Raw genomic sequence first — 23,026 nt, forward strand, 5'->3', positions numbered from 1 at the left:
ACTGCCCCTTTCCCTGCCCCAAATACTGGAACAAAATACATTTGGATGTGATATACAATTTGCACTGCCTCTGTTGTCCTCCTGATTGTGAGGACCCTATTCCAAACTGACCTCAATTTTCACTTAATTAGTAACCTACTTTGCCAATCCTTTGGAACATTTTTAGCTAATTCCTGGGGATTCTGCCTAATTCTGGTCTTGGTTTGTTTTGAGGTTGGGTTTTTTTTTCAGAATGACACAAGCATTGCTTTAAGGAAGATGTTTCCCTTTTGACAACAACTCCTTAAGACCATCAGCTTCTTCCCCTTGCCCCAGGCACCACGCTTTGGTATATGCCCCCCCCCCCCCGCTGCCTGCTACAGCGTGGGCTGGGCAGCATGTAAAGTTTCAGTAAAGGTTTGAGGGCTGTATTCTAATTTCTCCATGGGCAAGATGTTACCAGGGAAAGCAGCTTGCATGGAAAACATCAGAGCTGGAACTTGAGTCAGGCTGACGTAATCTGTTTGCCCAGGGGTGCTGGAGTCCTGCACGGGCAGCAGCTGAAGAAGAGGTACTACCTGACCTTGTTCTCTGACCATATATACCTCCACACAAACAATATAGACACTATATACCCTATGCCAAACTGCAAAGTATACTGTGCCAAGGAGGGAGTTGAAGGACAGGCGTCTTGGCCTCTCTGCCTCAAGAGATCAGGAAAACGTGAAGGCAAAATATTCCAGGGGTAGTTTCTGACACCTTAAATCCTATGTCATGGTTTAAACCCAGTCAGCCATAAATCACACAGTTGTTCTCTCACTCCCCCCCACACACACCTTCTTGCCCTCCCCTGCTCCCAGAGGGATGGAGACGAGAAACGAAAGAATGCAGCTCCCACAGGTTGATGATAGGAACAGTTTAGTAACTAAGGTATAACACAAATCACTACTGCTACCACCAATAATAATAATGATAAGGGAAATAACAAGGGAAGAGAATACAACACCTCACCATCAGCCAACTGATAACTCGCCCCACCCCACCCAACCGAGCACTGACGGATACCTCGTCCAACCCCGCAGCACACTAGCCCATCCAGGTAACTTTCCATTACCTCCGGGCCATGACGTGCTGTGGTATGGAATACCTCTTTGGCCAGTTTGGGTCAGGTGTCCTGTCTCTGCTTCCTCCCAGCTTCCCCTCCTCCCAGCTTCCCCTCCTCCCTGGCAGAGCATGAGGCTCACAAAGTCCTTGATCAGTCTAAACATTTGAGCAGTAACTAAAAACATTGGTGTTATCAGCACTGTTCCCAGGCCGAAAGTCAAAAACACAGCACTGCACCAGCTACTAAGAAGGAGAAAAATGACTGCTACTGCTGAACCCAGGACATCCTATAATTCAGGGTCCACTCTGGTCATTTCAGCGCCCAGAAAGCTCAAATCCTGAACAGGTGAGGGAAGTGTTTCTACCACAGAAAGCATTGCAGTGCTACTGGCTGTCAGTCTGGTCACATCCCTAGAAGAACAGCCACCCAACAGCTTGGTTTCTAATCCTAGAAATTATCCAAAGAGTTATCCAAGGGAGATTCCGGGGGCAGGTCTGCCACAGAAAAACTACAAGTCAAATGCTGCTTGCTATCCTTGGGATGGAAAAAGCTTTCTTAAAAAATAAATTATGGATTTTGTTTGCTAGTCTGGTAAAGAATGCATTAGCTCAACCACCACCAAGTCTCTTTTTGAGATGATCCATGATTTTATCCAGGGGGTTGTTGTTTGGGGTTTTTTTTGAAAGCTTGTATCATGAATATTCTAACTCCATTTGGACAGACAAGCCTAAAATGGTTTTATTTGAGTCTTCTCATTTGGCTTAGATTAAAAGGATTTCTCAATATATTTTCACATATGTTCTTTTCAGCAGTAAAAACTTTAGGTTCAACTTTGCAGGAAACTTCCTACTCACATCTGTACCCACAGCCCTACATGGAGCAGCACATGCAGAGATTTGGGACTGAAAATCCACATTACATCATTTGCATGTTTTTCCTCCTGCCATAAGAGGTGAGTGATTTCCAGTCTCCCATGTTTCACCCCCACTGTACTGACATAGCTCCACAGGTGCATCTGCTAGACATCATCTGGAGGCTAAAAATCATAACTACAGACTGGCTTCTAAGACATTGTGAGCGGGGAGCTGGTTTAGCCACTAGCCCTGGTAAAGCTCAGAAGAACCAAGAAGATACCATTTCATGCTGTAAAAAGGTCCCTTTTAAGAGATTTTTGCAATCTCTAAACACTGGAGCTAGCTAGCTACAGTGAGGGGTTCGCTGCAGGAAAAGGGTCCTAGGAGAGAGGTAATCATCCTTTGAAACTTACAGAAAAACACCCTGAGGAGGAGCTAGGCATGAGCACAAAGAGAAGCATTATTTTTTTTATCAGCATGAGTTCAGGCTGAATAAAGCAGGCCTCCCAAACACACAGTAATAAAACAATTTACACTGCACCACTGTGTTCTCTTCCAAAACCAGAGAAGTATTTAGAGGAGATGTTGCACTAGAAAATCCAGCACTGCTGCATGATGTGGAAGCTCCCTGAGACTTTCCACATTTTGCTGGCCCATTCTTAGAGGAATTAAAGAAATACCAACAACAAAAGAGGTGGGCAAAACCTGGGGAGGATGGGGGTGGCATCAGGTACAAGCAAGGTAAAGAAAAGGGAAGAGCATTTGTAATACATTAATCTGCTGCCAGTATCAGGATGTAACTCACCTTCCTGCTACTTCCCACTTCTCAGCAACATGGAGGGGGTGCTATATAAAGATTCAGAGACACTAACCCAGCTCCCGAGAGCTGCACAGTACCAACTGCCAGCACATTGGCAGTGCTCCTCTGCCTCCTTCATTGCAGCCATTCTGCCAGCATTCATCTTGCACAGCAAGAATTTCCCTGCAAAGGAGAAAGATGTGGTCCTCAAGGAACTAAAATTAGGTAGTTTGTAAGGATGTTTCTAAATTATCAAGCAAATTAAAAACAGAAACACTACTTTTTTTTCCCATCCTGAACAAGTTATCTGTACTGTTATGACCATAGATCTCCAGCACATGTCATCTACTGGCTGTCAAGAGCTGAGACTCTTGAAACTCAATTAATAAAGGAGCATTAAAGACACTTTCCAATGAAGGATTAAAGTAAATTACTATTTCCTTTTTTTTTTTTTTTTTTTTTTTTTTTTTTTTTTTTTTGAGATAAGAACAGTTTAGTAACTAAGGTATAACACAGATCACTACTGCTACCACCAATGATAATAATGATAAAGGAAATAACAAGGGAAGAGAATACAACACCTCAGCACCAGCCGACCAATAACTTGCCCCCCTCAGCCCGACCAAGCACCGACCGATACCTCCTCCAACCCTGCAGTCTCCCAGCCCTTCCGGCTAACTCCCAGTTACATCCTGGGCATGACGTGCTGTGGTATGGAATACCTCTTTGGTCAGTTTGGGTCAGGTGTCCTGTCTCTGCTTCCTCCCAGCTTCCCCTCCTCCCTGGCAGAGCATGAGGCTCACAAAGTCCTTGGCCAAACCAAAACATCTCTATCAGCTCTGTTCCCGAGCCGAAAGTCAAAACACTGCACTGCACCAGCTACCAAGGAGGAGAAACATGACTGCTACTGCTGAACCCAGGACAAGTTTCAAAGAGAATATTAGCCTCTTAGCTGTACACATCTGTTTAGTGAGCAGAAATAGTAGTGTGAAGTAGTGTTTGTATGCTTCATGGCTACAAGGCAACAAATACCTTGGCATCAATAGGGTCTGAAAATCGAACAAACTGCAAACCAATTTAATATAGCTGATCTTGACACAGCACAGAATCATTGGATTTTAAAGCAGATGCCTTGGAGCTTGTTTGTTTGAACGAACTGGTGTTTTGGTATTTGGTATTAGTGGTATTTTGTATTAATGGTATTTTCTGTGCAAGGTTTTAATGGGAAGCTTTCAAGCCCAATTATGGCTACATTTTCACTGAGGTTTCCTTGGCGGTTAGCACACTCTTAACAGTTAAATATACCTCAGGTGGGCAAAATGGGTAACATGGGAGCAAAATATAAGCTTTTGTGCTCAATGCATGTTTTACATCAGGAAAAAGAAGACTGCGCTGATTTTGTTGATGAGGATGAGAAGATGAACTGGGCACTCCCTAGCCTTGATTCCTACTAACCTTACCCTGCGTAACTGTTTAGGTCTACACAAAGGGAAAGCCAAAGAGCTGTAAAATATCTTCTGGATCAAAATAGCTATGGATCCCACTATGTACAAGTGGGACCTGAGTCCTTCATGTCTGCAACTGCCTTCCTCCATCCTTTGCATGTGTAACTACAACTGAAAAAAAGCATATTAACATTTTCTTACCTCTAAATACCCATGCTCAGCGGCCATCACACACAGATAAATGAGGAACTCCAAGATGGACTGTATCCTTAGCTAAAATATATAACACAACAGATCTGCCGTGCTACAGTTAGAAGAAGCAGCTGTACCTTGTGATATTAATTTATTCTAACATTATTTGAAGGGAAGAGATGGGGAGAGATATTGATATGTATGGCAGGTACTGACTGGTATTTCAAACCTTTGGCATTACCATATGCGCCTGGAAATAACTGCCAGCGCTATTCATTGCTGTCATTGATGACAGCATGTAAATGACTACCTAATCTGCATATACAATTAAATAATTAGATGCCATATGTAAAAGCAGTTATTTATAGGTGTGGAATCAGAGGAAAAATTTAAGCTGCATCTTCGTAACATATCATCTCACAAATCGGATCCTCTTGAACAGAGGGACAGATCTTCATTACTGAGTGTCCCATCTTATGTTAAAAAAAAAAATCCTAAAAGCCATAATCCATGTTTCATATTATTGATTCACCCCTGTGACGCACTGCATCAGTAATGCCTGCATCCAGCCTGCTGGCAGGAAGCTATAGCTGCCATCCAGAAAATGCCTGTCAACTCTCAGAGCTCACTATGAACAAAACAAGCTGGCAAAAAAACCACCATCCTACAGAAGGCCCATCCACCACGTTCAATGAAGGCTTGCTCTATTCTTACCAACAGCTGACCTAGATTCTATGCCTGAATGAGAGCGTTTCCCAGCATTGAGGCTGTTGGGAGAATCAGAAATTCATGTCATGGTGGGGGAAGAAAGAAGATATAATCTTAAGGGAAAGTGATGGCATCCATTAGTCATAAAAAAGCTTTACTCAAATCTGCACAAAGCACTCCTCAACATGCTTCTGCTCTCATTCCAGAGTCTGGAAAGGGCTGCAGCCCGCATTTCAGCATACATGGCAGGACAGGCAGCCACGACTCCATGGGGAGGCTGAGATGTGCCAAAGCCATGGAGGACATGACCGCACAGTGGGGTGGCCGCCTGCTGCTCCAGAGCCACCTGTAGCTTTCCAGCAGCTTGGAGGCAGCTCCTGCCCCTGGGCTGCCAGCAGAAAGGCTGTGCTGGATCACGGACTGCCAGTTCACATCATGCCAAGAGGAAAAGAGCCGGTGAGGTCTGCTGATCCCTACATTGCCAGGTTGTGATGGGATCCAACCAGACACAGAGCACATCCATCACTTCTGGGACACAAAAGAGGCCTTGACAAGGCAATGTCTTGTCCTGCTGGTGAGCTATACGGGACACTTCTCCATCTGCCAGTTCTCCAAGAGATGGGAAGTGCATTGTGTGGCACTCAGTAATGTAATTATGGTGGTATGTGGCTCAGAGGGACTGAAAGGCTGGTCAGCCCTGTAGTAAGGGCCTCCAAGTCCTTTTCTTCCTGCCTCTGCTACTGATTCATTTTGTCTACATATTCCTCATCTCCCAAGATGCCAGCAGGCCTCTCCATATGCCAGACCCAGTAATCTTTCATATTAACCAATAACATTCACCAGACCAGTGATCAGAGGACCCTGAGTGTGTCCATTGCTGTGATGGATGCCAGCTTGATGCTAGCCCTTGATGGCTGCTGTCACTGATACTGAGCTGCTCACAGGGAGCAGCTCCAGGCCATCACCTGAGCAACATCCTCTTGGGTGGGCTGAGAAGGAGCAGGCAAGCAGGGGCTAGTGCAAGACACCCTCTGTACCCCCAAAGGTACAGTTCCCACTGAGGGCTATGCTGCAGTGCTGATCATGGGGGACAAGGGCAGGAGCTGGGCAGTCAATACCAAAACATTTTGATCTGCATCATAGGTGGAGGCAGACAGCTAAATTCACATACATAAATTCAGGTCCTCTGATCACAGAGATGTTTCACCCTTTCTCCAGACAGGGACTGAGTCTACAGAAGGAGACTTCTGCTCATGCAGACCCTCACTGACTGCACCACACAGGCAGTGTGTGTGTCACATGTCCAGCGCAGGCAGAAGGCAAATGACTGCGGGGACCATGCTGTCAAAGAGCACCCCTCTTCCTCTGTTTGAAACCTCCAGAGTGACCACCGAGAGGACAATATAAGATATAACCACCTCTCAATTCACATCTGGTTCAGCAAATGCAAATGCCACATCATGCAGTTGGATTTTCCTCACTAACTCTTTTTTTGCATGTCGGCAACATGCAAACTAGGTCAGTATTATTCCTACCGAACACTCGCTCTGGGTGTTATTTTTAGAAAATCATGTGATTGTCTGACTTTTATTTATGAGAGCACAGAAAGATCCCCTGTATATTTTCCTGTCTGTCTTGCTCGGGGTGGGGTTTTTTTTTCAGTTTTTTTGGATGGGTTACTGAGATCTCAGGCCTCTTTTTAAAAGGCAAAGTCAGACTCAAACAAGAGACCTTGCAGGCTGCGTGCCTTGGCAGTCAACAAAAAAAAACACATCAGCAGTAAGTAAACCAAACCAGACAGGAGCCCAGAGAGGCTATGAAAAAGCAAGACAGTGATGCAGGTAACAAGGGACAAGGATATGGAGCAGAGAAGATGTGAGGGGTGTATGAGAGGTGGGGAATCGGGCAGAGTTTGAAGGATGCTAGAAAACACTGCACATATTTTTTCACAACTCCTGAAAGAGTAAAATCAAAATCTTTGCAAGAGTCAGCAGGAGAGGCAAGTTCAGCAACAGAAATCTTCCACAGAGATTCAAGTCTATTTTCAGAGACCTTTTCTTACCTTCTTCCCACAAACAAAACAACTTGAGGCAACAAAATCCTGTACCAGCTTTTCATTCAGCAGGTTAGCAGTCACAACCCTGATAGATATCCATCAGACAATCAAGCCAGGATGGAACTCCTCAAGGAGAAAAAGAGCCCCTGTAACCAGAACCTAGCAGGGACCCTCTGTGTCCAGGTCTCTATCTGCCTGGTTTTCATCTGGCCTGTCTGGGGAACCCAGAGACTTTGCCAAGTGTGTGAGTTAACAGGTGGTTCAAGTTCTGGGGATGTGAATTCTTTTACTAACTTTGCATGGCCAGTGTGAAGAAGTCTACATCTCTGCTGATAATCCAAGACTGCTTTTATAACCAGACAAAAAAGGCACAGGCATAAGCAGTGACCTTCCTTTCAAGCAGAAACAGACATTGAAAACAGGCTAGTCAAACAACATACCAGCACTGTCTAATTCTCTCCATCAACAATAGAAGCAATTCCGAATGAGTAGCTCAGATGCCAATGTATGTATTTCAGAGCTGATAAACCACAGGTTAAATTTCCAGAAATTAACCACCACAAAAAGTATCAGAACTAGACTCCAGGCACACAGGTCTTCTGAATTTCCACTCACATGAAACAACTCACATGTATATGATCTGCACGGTCAGCCGGTTGGCTGATGAGTCACTTCAGTGGGCTGCACATCTGACAAGGGCTCTGGTTGCTGGGGCAAGTCACCTTGGCAGGAGGGAAGTCCACAAGGAAATCCTTCATGCTCAACCCCCAGGACAGCACCACTAGCCCAGGGCTTCTGCATGGCTGGGAGACACTGCTGGCTCTTGGCTTCAAAACTGGCAACATCAGATCTTGCTGCTAAGAGGGTGAAAGCATGGGCACACACTGGTCCTGCGATGGTGGAAAGGGAAGGGGTTGAGCTGGCTGGGAGGACCTGGTGCTCACCGACACCCTTTCTGCCTCTGCCCAGGAACTGCTACCCCAGGAACTAGGGCTTTTGGGGGGTCCCAGTTTCCTCTCTGGCAATCCATGAACACTGGTGGTATTGCATACACTCAAATTCAGAAAATCTGTTTTCAGCCATCGTTTGTAATTGATCTCAAGCCCTGAAGCTTTGTCATGGTTTAAACCCAGTCAGGTAACTTGTTCACTCACTCCCAGTGAGTGGTGCCGAGCTGACAACAATCAAGGTCCGTGTCCGTCTCCCCCCCCCCTGCACCGGGGCTCTCCCCTTCCCCGCTCCCGGAGGAACGGGGAGGAGGATCAAGAGAGTGCAACTCCCACGGGTTGAGACAAGAACAGTCCAGCAACAAATCACCACCGCTACTATCAGCTAAAACAATGATAAGGGAAAATAACAAGGGAAGAGAATACGATACCACCGGCCAAGAAAACGAGTTCCACCCGGAAGCCCCTGTCCTTCCGGGTAACTCCCAGTTACCCCCCACCCCGGCCATGACGTGCTGTGGTATGGAATACCTCCCCGGCTAGCCCGGGTCAGGCGCCCCGTCTCTGCTTCCTCACAGCTTCCCCTCCTCCCTGGCAGAGCATGAGCCTCACAGAGTCCTTGGTCAGGGTAAACATCACTTAGCAACAACCGAAAACATCGGCTTCACCAACACTGTTCTCAAACTAGAAGTCAAAACACAGCACTGCACCAGCTAACACAAAGGAAAAACATGACTGCTACTGCTGAACCCAGGACAAGCTTCCATCCCAGGCAGCCCTTCCTCCCTGAGCTAACTGCTGGTACCACTTCGGTGAATCCCCCCAAAAAGAAACAGGAACTTTGAAAGAAACAACATAGGCAGAGACAGAGACAACAGGATCAGATCCAACTCAGCTTCCAAACTACAAATAACATTTCTTTCTCCAGCAAAGACCACGCTGACACAGAGCATTAGGTACGCACTATAGATAATGCTACACAAACTATGGCCTCCATGCAGGGGAGGCAACTGTAGATCTTCCTGCAAACAGAAACAACACAAATGAATGGGGAATGGGTAGGCCCTCTTCCAGGTGGCACAGCATGGGAACTCAGCTCTGTGTTTCAGGGGCAGTGAGTGAGAATTATATGCAGGGATGCTCAGGGCTATTGTAGGAACATGGGACGTCTCCTGCAAACTTGCTAGAATGGCCTGAGAATTAGCCATGCATCACTGTGTCATCATCTAATGTTGCTGTGCCACATGATTCCAACCCTGGTTCCAGGAAAACCACCATTTGGGATAAATATCATGAAGACAACTTCTTATAACCCCAACTTTCCATTTTTTCCCACCCCTCGTAAGACTCTCACATGGGTCACTTCTGTTACCTATCACCTGCAAACATCACATGTGACGTTGCACTGTATTTTCTGTAAATACACTTTTCTTGGATCAATTCATATGAAAATAAAATGTACTTCATCAGCCACTGAGACATGTTCTTTATCTTATTTTTAAAACCAGCAAACTAATGCCGCCTTAAAAAAGAACCAAAGGCAGCAATTATTCACCACACTCATTAACAACAAAAACTCGTTTTCAGCCATTTCAGTCACCCTTCTGAAATTACACAGTTAGTTGTTGGTGCCAGATTCCCATTTATCTCAAGAGCCTTTTGTAACAACAACAAACAACAGCTTCTTCTTCATTTATCTGGCTTCCCATAAGAGGAAGAACTCATGTTACAAAGGAAGGGCCACATAATCATGCCCTACTAGCTCAAGGGACATGGGACTTTTACAAGTCCCTTAGAAATTTCAATATACACAACACCTGGGAGAGTTATGAAAAGCCCAAGGAAAACAGTCTGATCTTGGTAACAGAAGAAGTACTAATGAGTGCAGGACAATAGACAGGCAAATAAAAAGCAAAAGGAGAAGTGTACTGAGAGCCAAGTTATCAGCTGTCCTGTAACAAGAGAGCAGGTGCAGGTCTGCTCTGCTGCCCACCAGCTCCATGCATTGTCCCACTGAAGCTCATGAAGCCACCCCAGAAGCTGAAGCTGTTGCAGAGGTGAGAAATGCAACTCCTCTGTTTCTGCTAAGCAGACCACTCCAGTCCTCTCCTCCGCAAACTGAAGTGATGTTCCCCTCACTGCTACGTTTCCTCACGGGCAACATGCATGCGTCATTCCAGTGAAAAGCTGCTGAGAGAGATTCAGTGACACGTCAGTCAGGCACACACAAGACAGCCCTGAATTCCCTCTTTCTTTAAACACCCCTTGCTAGATTTTTACTTTTTACATGCATGAAATCAAGACTTTTCGTCTTTTTCAGGGAGGATAATGTTTAATTTACAATGGCCTGCTAGCACCATGAATTTTGCATGACAGAAGCCCCATTCCACAACATCGTTAAACCTCTCCTCACTAGTCAGCAGGGCCCTGATCCGTCAGCCAGGAGATGTGGCATCTCCCCGTGGGAGCCCTGGCATGGGGGCTGGCTCATGTTGCCCACAAGCATTCTCCCTACTGACCACCACTGAAAACACAGCCTGCCCTGAAGCATTATCGCCATAGAGACTGTTCCAGGAGACAGATCCACTGCATCAGCTCCCCCACAAACACTTCCCACAAAATCCGCCACACCCCCCCCCCGCGCAGGCTGTTTGGAGATACACGGATGTGAGCAGAGGGTGGGCAGGTCTAGCAGAGCGTACTATCTGCTGCAAGGCCTCTGGAGGTTGCAGATAAGCAAACACAGGCAAGAGCAATGCTAAGGGCATAGATCTATAAGCAAAACAAGCCAGGCAGCAGATCAGACTTACCTTTCCACGATTTTGAGTCTAGTGCAGAATTCTGTTGATGCCTGTGGAGCTATGCCTGGAATAAGTGTTCAGAAAGGCCAGCCTTTACAGTAAAGCAGCCATATACAACTTTCAACTAGCCACAGAAGATTAGCTAGGTTGGGGATTACCCAGATACTGCCTCTCAACAGCAACCACAGCTACATGACCATGTCATTTGCACATGTAACACAGGGCACACTAGCTTGAACCCAAGCAGGTTAAAGCTGTCCCTGTTCAGCACAGAAACCAGCAGGCTTGTTATATACCTTTCACAGGTAGAAGACCCAAGTATGTTCTTACCCGTTAACTAACATATAGTTAGGACTAGCCAGTATCTGGTTTTATCTCGGTTACCCATTCCACATTGTCTGTGATAGCTGAAAGCTGACAATATCTAAGTGAACCAGACAATGCTGAAACAAGAACTCGCTGTGGAGCCTGCAAAAGCTGTCCCAAGTGTTAGGCAGCTGGTGTGCTGACACCGTTGCCTATGTGCTGAGTAATGATGTCACGCTGTTTCTTTGTGCTCTCTTACCCATCTCTTTCCATCTGTTGTTTCTTGTCTTCCACTTGGATTGTATGATGTTCATAGCAGGGCATTCTGTTAGCACCCAGCAGACAATCTGTGACAGGGCACCACAAAATCAGTCTGATTGACTTGTGTGAGACATCAGTGAATTAGAGTTGATGTTGTACAGGAATGTGTATATGTCATATGAATGGGTTAAGCATGGTGTGTCTGGATGGGAAACGTGACTCAGAAGTGTTACTAACAGTAATTCTTCTCCTGTCCATACATATAAGGAGGAAATGGAAGAAATGGAATGGGTAGAAAAAGACAGAAAGGCAAAAAGACACAGCAGGCTGTTGGGCAAGCCTCCTCAAATATAAACACACTAAATTACAGGTACACAGATCAGATGCTGAGAAGAGCTGAGCATTTGCAACTCCCACACACATTCCCATTTCTTCATTTATAGCTATTAACATTGCATGCTTTTCCATTCTGTTTTTGCTTCATCTGTCACATAGATAGACCAAGACTTGGATCTTATCTTCCTGACTTACTGGCATATCACGTGCATACACAGCTACACCCACAGGTCGAAGCATCACTTTTGCTGCCTTCTGTACATGATGATAGTGCAACTACGCTAGTCACCAGGACAACAGTCACAGCCTGTCAAACTGATAAGAAGTTGGTCAGCTGGGTTCATGCTCTGAGAGAGAGCAAGACCAAGGCAATAAATATAATACACAGTGGTGAACTGCAAATGGCAGTTAGTTTTCCCCTTAGGGAGCTGGAATGATAACAAAAATGAAAGCAACAAAGAAAGAAGAGGGTCTGAAGAGACTTGCTGTTTAACTTTTAAAGCTCCACAGTTAATGGGAAATCGAAAGCATTCAAATAAGACACAGGACTGGAGCTCAGATATGGAGCTTATCTCAGCCCTCCCATGCAAAAGGTGCAGATTTGAACCCACATAGTCCCAAATTTCCAAAAGTGACCAAAGCTATTGTCATGCCAGTGGGCTCAGAGGTTGTCCCTGCTGGACATCAAAGCAGGGGCAACTGAAAGAAATAAACATTATATTCTAGACATTCTCGGCTGCTAGAATTGATTCTCCCTAGCAGCAGCCAAGACTACCTCATGCCAGAACCCAAGGTGTCTCCTGGCTGAATCCTCCCTGCTGCAGGAGGATGAAGCTAGCTCTTTCCACAAAACAGCCCCACCAAACAGCACTGAGCCGAACTTAGAACTGGGGCATGCCATTCAAGAAAACTATTTTGCCAAACAGGCATATGGTAAATACGGAGATCAAGTTATAAATCCAATCTTTTCAGTCCTGCCAAAGTTCAGGGAAACACAGAACTGGTATCTCTCATGTTCAGTCATATGACTTCAAGGCCCACAGTCCATAGACCATTTTGACAGTGCAGAAAGAGATATGAAAGACAGTCTGAAAAGAAAACCAGTTGTAACTGGAAGACAAGTCCATTTTATCATGTTATCTATAGCCTATGGCAGGGGGGATGTTATAGACTGAATTTAACAAAGTGGCAAAGCCTTGTCAGGACAAGAACGAACTGCATAGGCAAGTGAAGTTCAAGCACTCTGATAAGGGCATTCCTTGTAAAACTGTATCCCTGTCTCTTTAAGGGATACTCACAGACACAGCAGGGCTTCTGTCAGAGCAAAGCTTGCATTAGCTATGTTCAAAATGTGGTCTGGAAATGCAGGTCACACTGGTCAAGCTCTAATCTAAATGGGAACAGGGGAGGAATACAAATGCTGTCCTGCTGTATGACACAGGATCAGGTAGACAGGTCAGCCAGTGATGAAGGAGTAGGAGATAGTTAAAGGTCTCCTCCCCACCTCTGCTCCGCAGTCCTTCCTAGACACAGAGGAAGAACTTCAGCCTCTTTTTTGCTGTTTCCCAGATAAGATTCAGCAGTGAATTCTCTTGTTAGAAAGGCGCTCCAACACCCAGCCACTCTTCCCTATCCCCTAGCCTGCACGTTAGGGAATAGGGAACTGCATAGCCAGCTGCACAAATTACTTGGCTGGAGCTGAGATAGACACAACAGTCCAACACATCAAGGCCTTTCTGAGCACAACAAAGCAACTCCACAAAACAGAAAAATGTTGCCAAGGCCATATAGGTGGGTTTCTTGCATTTGTCCTGCATCTCAGTCACAACAGGCAGGCGTAATGCAGGGAGACAGGCCTTTCTCAGCAAGCAGTGTGGCACTGCACTCCTGGGTCACCTCAGGCTACAGTCTGTCTGCCCAGTCCCCTTTCCCCTGTTTTGAGTGTAGCTACATCCTTTCTGTATCAAGATGTGGATACTTAATGCACGCTCACCTTTGCCCTCAGCTACAAGCTGTTTCTGCTTAGCTAATGCTTTTTTTGGCAAGCTCAGCCAGGCAAGCCAGAGTTCAGTTTGCACCCTGATCAGCTGAAGCACAGATGACTGGCTCTGGGAAATGCTGCAGAGATATGGCCAAAATGAACTGAACTCACTTAAATGGAGCTGCAAATTGCTCTGTGCTGGGACTTGGCCAGCTTGACTGGGCATCCTGCCACAGCCAGAGGACAAATAAAATAAATAAATCAGGTGTTTCTTCTAAGCACATATTATCAAGAGGTTTTCAAAGCAGGATTTATAAATGCAATCCTGTCTGTCCTCAGAGCCTTAGCATGGACTGTGCACAATGACAGACCCTCTAAAAAGCTTTAAACACAGTGTAAGAAGGTAAGAGCAAGAGTTAAGATATATGGAGCTCTTCACAGTTCTGGCACAGCTCTCCCATGCAAGTGATGCACGCCAAGCTTTCAGAAGTGGTAAGAGAAAATGGCTAAAGCTTAGCTGGTCCTGAGTAAAGGCTTAAGAATTTAACTTCCTTTTATCTAGTAATTTTATTTATTCATTGGGAAGCAGCCATTAGTCAGTGCTCCATGAAAACAACTGCCATGGGAAACCTATGACTAACAACTCCCCTTTGATTCACTCATTCTCATTAGCAGGTTTTTGGAAGAATATGTTTGTAAGAATATGTTGCACAGCCTCTTCTGCAATAGCCCTGTGCAGAGTCCAGAGATGTAGGGAGACAAACCTCTCCAATACTGACCAGTCTTTCAAAGATCTCTCAGCAGAAATACGTAGGTTGGAATCACTATGGCAAACACAACACTGTTTGCAGACCTGGAGCACAGTAAGTAAACAGGCAAAATCAGCCATATCTGCCACAACCCAAGGTAAGCTACAGAGCTGCCTCTTTAAGACCTTTGCTAGGGAAAGAGGAGACATTACTGAGCAGTTTACTCCATAGCAGCGGGTAACGAGGTTTGTGCTGACAAGCAACCCAGCTAGCAGGCTGTGACTTGGCAGCCCACCACTGCTTTGCCTCCTTCCCTGCTGCTCCATGGATTGAGTAAGCTGCAAGAGATCTGCCTGCACACGTCACAGCATATGCCTCCCTGAGCATCAGAATTAGCACGTTGCTGGACAAGGTGCAGGGGACAAGTCATTCACCCTGCTGCCCACCCAAACGCTTTGCAGGGTGCAGAACACCCTAAACTCAGGACTCTCTGCAGAGGAAGCAATGGGATGCCCTCATATCTGCGAGCGGAGACATTTCAGGCTTCACCTGTATGACTCAGCTGCTCACCACAAGTCTCTCTGGGAGCAGCAGTGGCACGGAGATTCCCAGTTTGTTACCTGTAAAATGAAAAGAAAGCTTATCAAAAGTGTGCTAGTAAACACCTTCCAGAGCATGCAGACTCACACAGAGGCTCACCCTCGCAGCAGATAATCTATCAAAACCCCTTGCTGCAGCACTGCTTGTCTTAGTGCACCATATATAAAAAAAAAAAAAAAAAAAAAAAAAGCAAGGAAAATGAGTGCCTTCTTTAGCCATAGCCACAGTAGCTGCTACTAACTAAAGCACCGGATATCTACAAACTAAAGTCAACCATTTATAAGCATACATCTTTGAAGACAAAAGTATTATATCTATATGCCATAATCAGGGATAAATGCACAAAGCTACTATCAGGAAAGACATCCCAGAAGTGAAGTCTCCAAGTTAAACTGGCACATTATCTGTGTGTAAAGTGGTGAATTTCCATGGACTTGAATGAGCTCCCAAGTATTTGCTTATAACTTTCAAGATCCCACCTGCACGCACATGCTCTCCCTAACTTGACCTAGAACAGAGAATTCCTCCATCACTTAGACATCTATTAATCTGTCCCCTTTGCAAACAAGCAGACATAAGAGGACCTGTATATTTATTACACACTTCTGAATAAGTCATGCCCAATATCTAGGACAAACAATACATTAAACCCTAAAAAACCCTTTGAAAGTTTTTTTCCTTCTGGAGACAACAATTGAAATGTAACATGATAGAAAGAGAACAGTAAATCATTCATGAGAAAGACTGAAAACAAACTGTGGGTGAGCTACAGCAAAGCAACACTGAAAACAGCCGGTCTCACTCTTCTCAAACTCTTGTCTTTCAGAGGGTGGTATGGTTGTGAGCAGCTTTAAAAGGCCCTACTTTGTGTACTTCAGTGCAGACAAGACATACCACATACAAAATCCATGGAGAACTGCACAACCATGAGTTATAGCTTATTCAGATGCCCCATGACTACATCAGGCACTGAAGCAAAAACGCTACTGTGCTTAGAAGTATTTGTGCAAATAAGGCTTAACAAAAAGGCATGTTAAGGACATGAGTGAAGTCAGTATAAATTAGATTCCCAAGGGCTGAATAATGTTTTATACCAGTCATCTCACTTACATGCACACAATGACTTTGGAATCCTAAAATCAAGTTCTGAAAGAGTCACACTGTCAAAATGTTTACAGCTACCACCTAATGTAATCCAGTGGTTGGTACCATAGTTTCCTAGATGAGTGTGGTAGCCACAAATCATGTTATGAGCATTTATTTTAGATCACTTCAACTCTGAGAAAATGCCTGTTTCAGGAAAGCTTGTTTCTCAAAACTATCTCAAGCAAAGGGCTCAAAACCAATCAATGGGGACAAGATTTGTTTCTTAGAGTCTTAACATCCTTGCGCTTCAAGGCAAAATTCAGCCCCCATTATGCACTTGAGCATTCATTGACCCAACTGTGTATCTTAAGGCCTTTCAAACACTGATTTTAAAAACAGTTCAAGGAGGTAATATTCTTGTAAGAAATTTCTGCTTTCAGTGTGTCTCCTGGGTTGATCTCAAAAAGAAAAAATCTACATTATAAGACCATGATAAACTACAGTCAATACCATGTCTGACTTGGATTCACATTCAGGGGTATTTTAGCCTTGTTTCTTAAACAAGCAAGATTTATGCAATCATGTTGTATGTATCCATGTGCACGTATGCACTCACCTGTCTCTTCAGCCCCAGCTACCCGCTCCTGAACTCCGTGGATAATTCCAAATACACTGATAGTCAGGTACATGAGGCATGGGTAGATGGCTAGAGTGAGACATTATTAGTGCTCTGAGCCAGGTTTCATTAGCCATGACAGAATCCCCAAAACCAGGTTTAACTGATTACACCACTCTTGGAAACCATGCGTGTTATCAGCTATTTTAATATTGCTACTGGTCTATGTAACATCCTAAGCATACTTAACACTTCACATGTGCAAACCATAGAACAAAGTTTCTGCCTCTATTTTCTTATTTTCAGTATCACTTTGTTTTTTGGCTTTTTTTTCTGCTTGGCCAGTAATTTGCTTTAGTAACATAAATATTTGAGCTGCAAACTACCAGAGCATTTAAAGACTTTGGCACTGCATTGCAGTCATATATTACTTGCTTCATTACAAAAGGTAATCCCTGTATTTTTATTAAGAGGCCTGCACCAGCTGCCTTCAAGCTTAAGGCAGAATATACCAAACAAGCAGCAAATTATGGATTACAACATACAAATTCACATCATCCACTCCAAAACCCGAAATGCCCTGAAAAATACCTTTAGTGTTTCAAGAGAGGCAACTCTGTAAGGGGTATAAAATCAGACTTTGGAAACAAAACTTTTCCTGCTATATGTGTAGCTGTCTGTTTCCAAATATGTGGTTCTGTCCTCCAGGCCAAGCAGCACCTTCAAAGGTTTAGTTCTGGAGAATATAAAGATTTTCCTTTGCCTTCAAAACAGATCCTTCCTTTGCTTTCAGCACAAGCATCAGGGATACTTTCTCCTCTACTAGATCTGCCAGCAGAAGAACAAATATAATCCTTGGCTGGGTCTCAGTACTGCCTACAAACCCCAGCTCTCCCAGCAATGCCCTCATATTACTCTAAAGTAAAGAAACTCCTCCATGCTAAAATGAACAGAATAGAAGGGCAAAATGTGCTGCAACAAGCAGTGCAGACACCTAGAAACTAGCTCTGCAGCTACATGTTTCTGCCCACAGGAGAAGGACTTTGAGAACATTTAGGATCTTCAAGGTCTCCCTAGCCTTGGAGGAGGTTCCGGAGACAGGCTCACAAAACCAGGAGCTACCACACCTACTTCTTAGGAAAAGTAGAAAGCCAATAGGCAACTAAGCACTCATTGCTACTGTTTTTACTACTTAGAGTTAAGATCTGCTGGGAAATCAACAGTGATAATCAGAACCCTAGTTGCCAGGCCATAAGAGGCCAAAGAAAATGGATGAGAGAGAACATGTGTACACGTGGAGGTGCTGGAAAAGGACACGATAGCCACAGAGGACCTGAGTAATTTTTTTAATGAAATGGAAATGAAAGCTTACGTCACCAAAATGATACTGGAAGAGAGATTTAACTCAAGGCACAAGCAGACAGATTTTGATGTCTGAAGCCTGGCTATGACAAGTAGCAGTATGAAATGTAAATGCAGTGGTTGCTAATGGGCATAATGAACAGGCAGGCAGCTTTGGCAGCACATTCTCAGCTGCAAGCTATATGCTCCAGGGACTCTTTATCTTCTACATGCACTTCTCGCAGCAGCCACACAAACATAGCAGGCAGATTTCCCAACCACAAGCATGCAGCTGCTGGATAATGCTAGTGGTTGCCAGCTAGGCCTGAAGCCAAAGCTGCTACCTGGACAAACTGAGGAAACCTGGCTTCTCCAATTTCTACCACTGACACTTTCACATACTGCTGAGATATATGGAGAAAAGACAGCTCTGCAAGATGGGGGCATCCTTCTTTCACAGGAGGTGTGAAATGTGGTCCGAACTGTGACGGGCTGAATTCACCTCCTGATTGAACTTCCACCCCATCTGCACTCTTCATTTTTTTCTGTGAGTTTGCCTTTATTTAATCACAGACAGCCTGGTTTTATTTGCTCAAAACGATGCTTTATTTTGTCTTTTCATCCAAATAACTACTGCCTGTAAAATTCCCAACAGACTCCTCCCACAGTCAAAGAACCAGCCAAGCACAATGCCAAAGCTAAAGGTACACTATTGAAAAATCACCAGCATAGAAAAGGACACACGTAGCAAATTGATATGTTCATGTGGAAAAATAAACACCATGATGAAAACCCATGGTATCCTAGCAGACACAGTGAGACTGCTCAAATGGCCACTGGGCCATGCAGCCCAATAGCCCAAATACCACCTTTTCTAATGCATTGCTGAAGATACGCACCACTTAAAACTCAGTGATGCACAAAACAACCTTTAGCCCATCTTCTCTCAGCCTACATGGTCAGGCATTATTCAGCTGTTCAGGAAGCTTGCTATCCTTCCAGATATACCAGTTGGTCTACAAAAAGATACATTACTACTATTATTTGGAAAGGGTATTCCTGCAAAGACACATCTGGAAGAAGCTCTCACATTAAGCAGCACGGAGAGTCAGGCCCAATACCCCCTTAGCACTGCTCCCCTACCCAGCCAGCCTCTACTCATCTCCCACACTGCATTCCAATAGGGAACCCTGGGACACATAAAAAGCATCTTTTCCCCTTAGCATTTACAGCAACCAAATGCTAGCTTAGATTCTGCAGAGAAAGCTGGTTGCTTCTCCTTGCTGATGCGCCTCCTTTACATAGGCAGAGAAAGAGGGAGAGCAGGAGCGAGCCTCACCATGTCTACTGAGATAACACATTTGGGGCAGGACCTGCTTCGTGCTGCCAGCTGAATACTGAGCCCTTTCAGGGCACTCACACCCAAAGATTAGCTGGGAGATTTTAGCATTTCTGCGCAGTAATAGAAGCCACAAAAATAACTACCATAAATAATGGCTATATGTGTATCTAACATCATGCACTTGCTCTCCTTTTTCTCCCGCATTTACTAATTCCTGAAGTACTAATAATAGCACACAAGAACAATAATGTTATAGAACTTAGAAAGGAAGGCATTTCACCAGGTGAGCCTCCCCAAAATGAACACTGGCAGACAGCAGTGAATGTCAAGCTCCTGAACATCAAACCCAGAATTAACCTTTGCTCTTGCTACTGATGGGTGTCTAGTGTCAATCCCAATGGATTTTGGACTCATGCTTCCCAAAGGTTGCATATTCAAACTTGGCATGTAAATAATTAAACTTTCTTTACACATTGCAAGATAGGAAGAAGAAAGGCTATTGCTACTCGGGGTTCAGTGTAACTGTACATGATCTTGGCCCTCCTTCCATCTCCTTAAATTACTGAAATTACGGCCAAAGCATGAAGATGGCACAATGAGGAATCACTAACCCATCTTCTAAAGGTCCCTGCCCACACTGGACAAAACAACAGCTCTGAAACAGCCACTGTACCGCTTATATCAGGAAAAAACCATTCAAGGGCAAGGTTACCAAGTGGGCATTGAAATAGGGTCATGTTTCTAGCCAACCACATCACTAATAGACAACAAACTTGCTGAAGAATACACAGGACACGAAGTTGTCTATCAGAGAATATAAACACACATCATTACAATGCCCATTTTTGAAGATTTACATCTTAAATACATACATTAAGATTTTCAATAAAATTTTTATTCTTCTGCATTATCAAAGAGATTGACTCTTTGTTATTTTTAATAAAAACTGAGCAAGGCAACACAGAACAAACTTGAACTGTTCAAGGCTGAACCAATGATAATAAATTATTCCTGTGATAATGAAACATGCCCTAAGGTCCACTGTGGAAAACTTCCTCAGACATGAACCCACTTCCAAAATGTGACTTACTAATGCCATTTAAAATGTCTTAACTACAAAAGTATATCAAAAACCTGTTTAGCTTCTACCAATGAAATGCAAAGCACACACAGTCTACATTTTGAAGGTCACACAAACAATGTGAATGATGAACTTCACGATTTGTGAAACCATGACATTTTAAAGTGGGAGGAGAGGAAGTATTTTTCTGCCTTGTCCAAGCCACAAAACACTAAAATGAGCAAACTATAAAAATGAAGAATTAGTAAAACTATTTGGGATCTAACATTTAATATTAATGAAATGTTCTGGTGAGAAAAAAATCAACAAGTAGGCACCAAGAAGACAATAATCCATGACTATAGTTTGTTTTGCATAAACCAGAATATCATATGACTCCAACTGGATGGGGCCTGCTTTTTTTGCAGAAGGAACACTATCTTAAAAGGTAACTCTTTAACTTAATAATGTTGATTTATATACTACATAAACTACATATACTATATAGTTACTCGTTATGTCAAACAGCAGCAAATCCAGGGTCTCATTTCCCTTTCGCCGCTCAATAAAGTGGTGTTGGCAGCAGTACGCTCTAACGCTTGCAATTCATTAACCTCATAGGTGCTGTAGCATGGAACTAAAGCCACAGACAGGAGGCATTTAGCAAGTCATACACACTGTGGATTTTCACAGCAAAGGAGTTCCTGCTGTGCTTTTCTTGCCTCCCACATTTTTATGATATTTTTCCCCTCCTGGTAACTACCAAAGCCTCACATATTTTGGAAAAGAGTCTTTATTTTGCCCTAACCCTTTCACAAGTTTTACAAAGTGTTGCTGTGTGAAACATTTAACATATACTGAAGAATTTTCAACTTTTTCAAATGCAGACAGTGGAGTCCAAGACAGAGTCACATGACATTTTAGAGGATGGTGTCCTGACTACAAAGATTTGCTATTCCATAGGCTGGAAAGAGACCTACAACTGGCGCAGCAGTCATCACACAGGAGGGCCTTGTTAGACAGCACGGAGAAGTGCACATTTACCTCTGGTTGCTCCAACCGAGGGAACACGATTTTTACTGTTGTGTGTCACTGGAAGTGTTCATGATAGCCCAGCTTTTATGATTTCTAAGAAAACCTCACTTATCAATCACCTTCATATTTGGATGCAGTACTTTTGCATATCACACCAGAAATGTTCAAGATGTACTTGAAGGTTCAACAGGAGGGGTGGTTCCTTCTACCACATCATGTTATCAAAAGTCAGCCAGGAAACCTATGTTTCAAAACTAATTTCAGGCAGGAAGAGATTTAGAATATATGACATTATTTCATTTCACTAGTAGTTTTATCTTCCTTCCCTCTCTTTTCCTCCATACACCCACACAGCCATCAAGCTTTTCATTATTCAGGAAGACACAGGAATTGAGAAGTTCCTGCTGGGGAGTGCTTATAGCGGTAAGACAGCTGGCTCATCACTCAATTGATAAAATAAAAGTTCTTTGCCACTTTAACATTATTCACACTCTAAACGTCCAAAATACGTAACTCCTGTTATCCTGGAAGAGTTAAGATGGAATACATTGGGAAAGAGTAGAGCAAAGAGAAGAAATGACCAAAGTTTTCTGCTTTTAAAGTGCATGTAAATCCAAATATATATTTCATCCACTGTCCCGATTTAGCAAAGGAGGGTTTCATATTAAGAATAGAGAGTTTATACACATGGCGATTGCATCACCCTTTACTAGGTAGCCCAAGCACCCAGAGCTACCCAAAGCTGAGTCTTTATGACACTGAAGTTCAATTAATAGGCTCTTTCCTGCACCCTGAAATTAGGCAGTACAGGAAGAACGCAACTTATTCACCAACGTAATTGCTTTAAGTTATTTGCAATGCAGTTGATCAAACGTGCAGCATTCAGCCATTGCCGGTCAATTCCGAGGTGAAACCCACCCAAGCTCTCATCCCTACAGCACTGGAGGCTCTGCCTCGCTCGTACCGGCCGGTCGCAGCCTGGCCGCCCCCGACTGCAACACGGATACAGGCTCCTCCGGCCTGCTCCGCGCTGCCTGCGTGAGGACAGCGAAAGCGGGACTCGGGCCCAACACCACCGGCTTGCGCGGGCCCGACCCACACGGGAGGGACCCTCGAGACCGCGGGGCGTCCTGCTCGCCTCCCTAGGCGAGAGGGCGGACCTGAGGGGAAGACAGAGGGGACCACCCTGCCGCAGAGACAAAGCGGCGCTGGCCGCAGCGGGGTCTCTCCCCGCGCCCGACAGAAGGAGAGGGAAGACAGGCGACGGCCAACAGCCCCCGCCCCGCACCCGACCGCACTGACTCAGCCCCCACCTCCCCCCGCCCCGCGCTCTCTCGCGAGACTCTGCCGATGTAGACGCGATGTCCTTTGGGGCACTGCCGGGGGGAGGGCAGACGAGGAAGGAGGCGGAGGCAGCGTCGTGCTGA

General features: G+C 44.6%; 1 protein-coding gene across 2 annotated transcripts in view; it reads right to left on the reverse strand.

The window, feature by feature from the left end:
* Positions 1–12,805, reverse strand: part of LOC130592658 (uncharacterized) — a 42,920-nt gene extending 30,115 nt beyond the window's left edge. The window contains exon 1 of one of the 2 annotated variants that reach the window (XM_057397147.1): positions 11,985–12,805. In XM_057397147.1, the coding sequence (XP_057253130.1) occupies position 11,985 (1 nt within the window). In that variant the 5' untranslated portion in view covers positions 11,986–12,805. Of the gene's footprint in view, positions 1–2,810; positions 3,159–11,984 lie in introns of those variants that run through there. The other variant, XM_057397146.1, reaches the window with a different exon arrangement.
* Between the last annotated feature and the right edge of the window lie 10,221 nt (positions 12,806–23,026).

The sequence above is a fragment of the Pezoporus wallicus genome, unplaced genomic scaffold (assembly GCF_028554395.1).
Source record: "Pezoporus wallicus isolate ANWC-B61680 ecotype Strahan unplaced genomic scaffold, APGP_CSIRO_Pwel_v1 contig_7068, whole genome shotgun sequence".
In the NCBI taxonomy this organism is placed as follows: Eukaryota; Metazoa; Chordata; class Aves; order Psittaciformes; family Psittacidae; genus Pezoporus; species Pezoporus wallicus.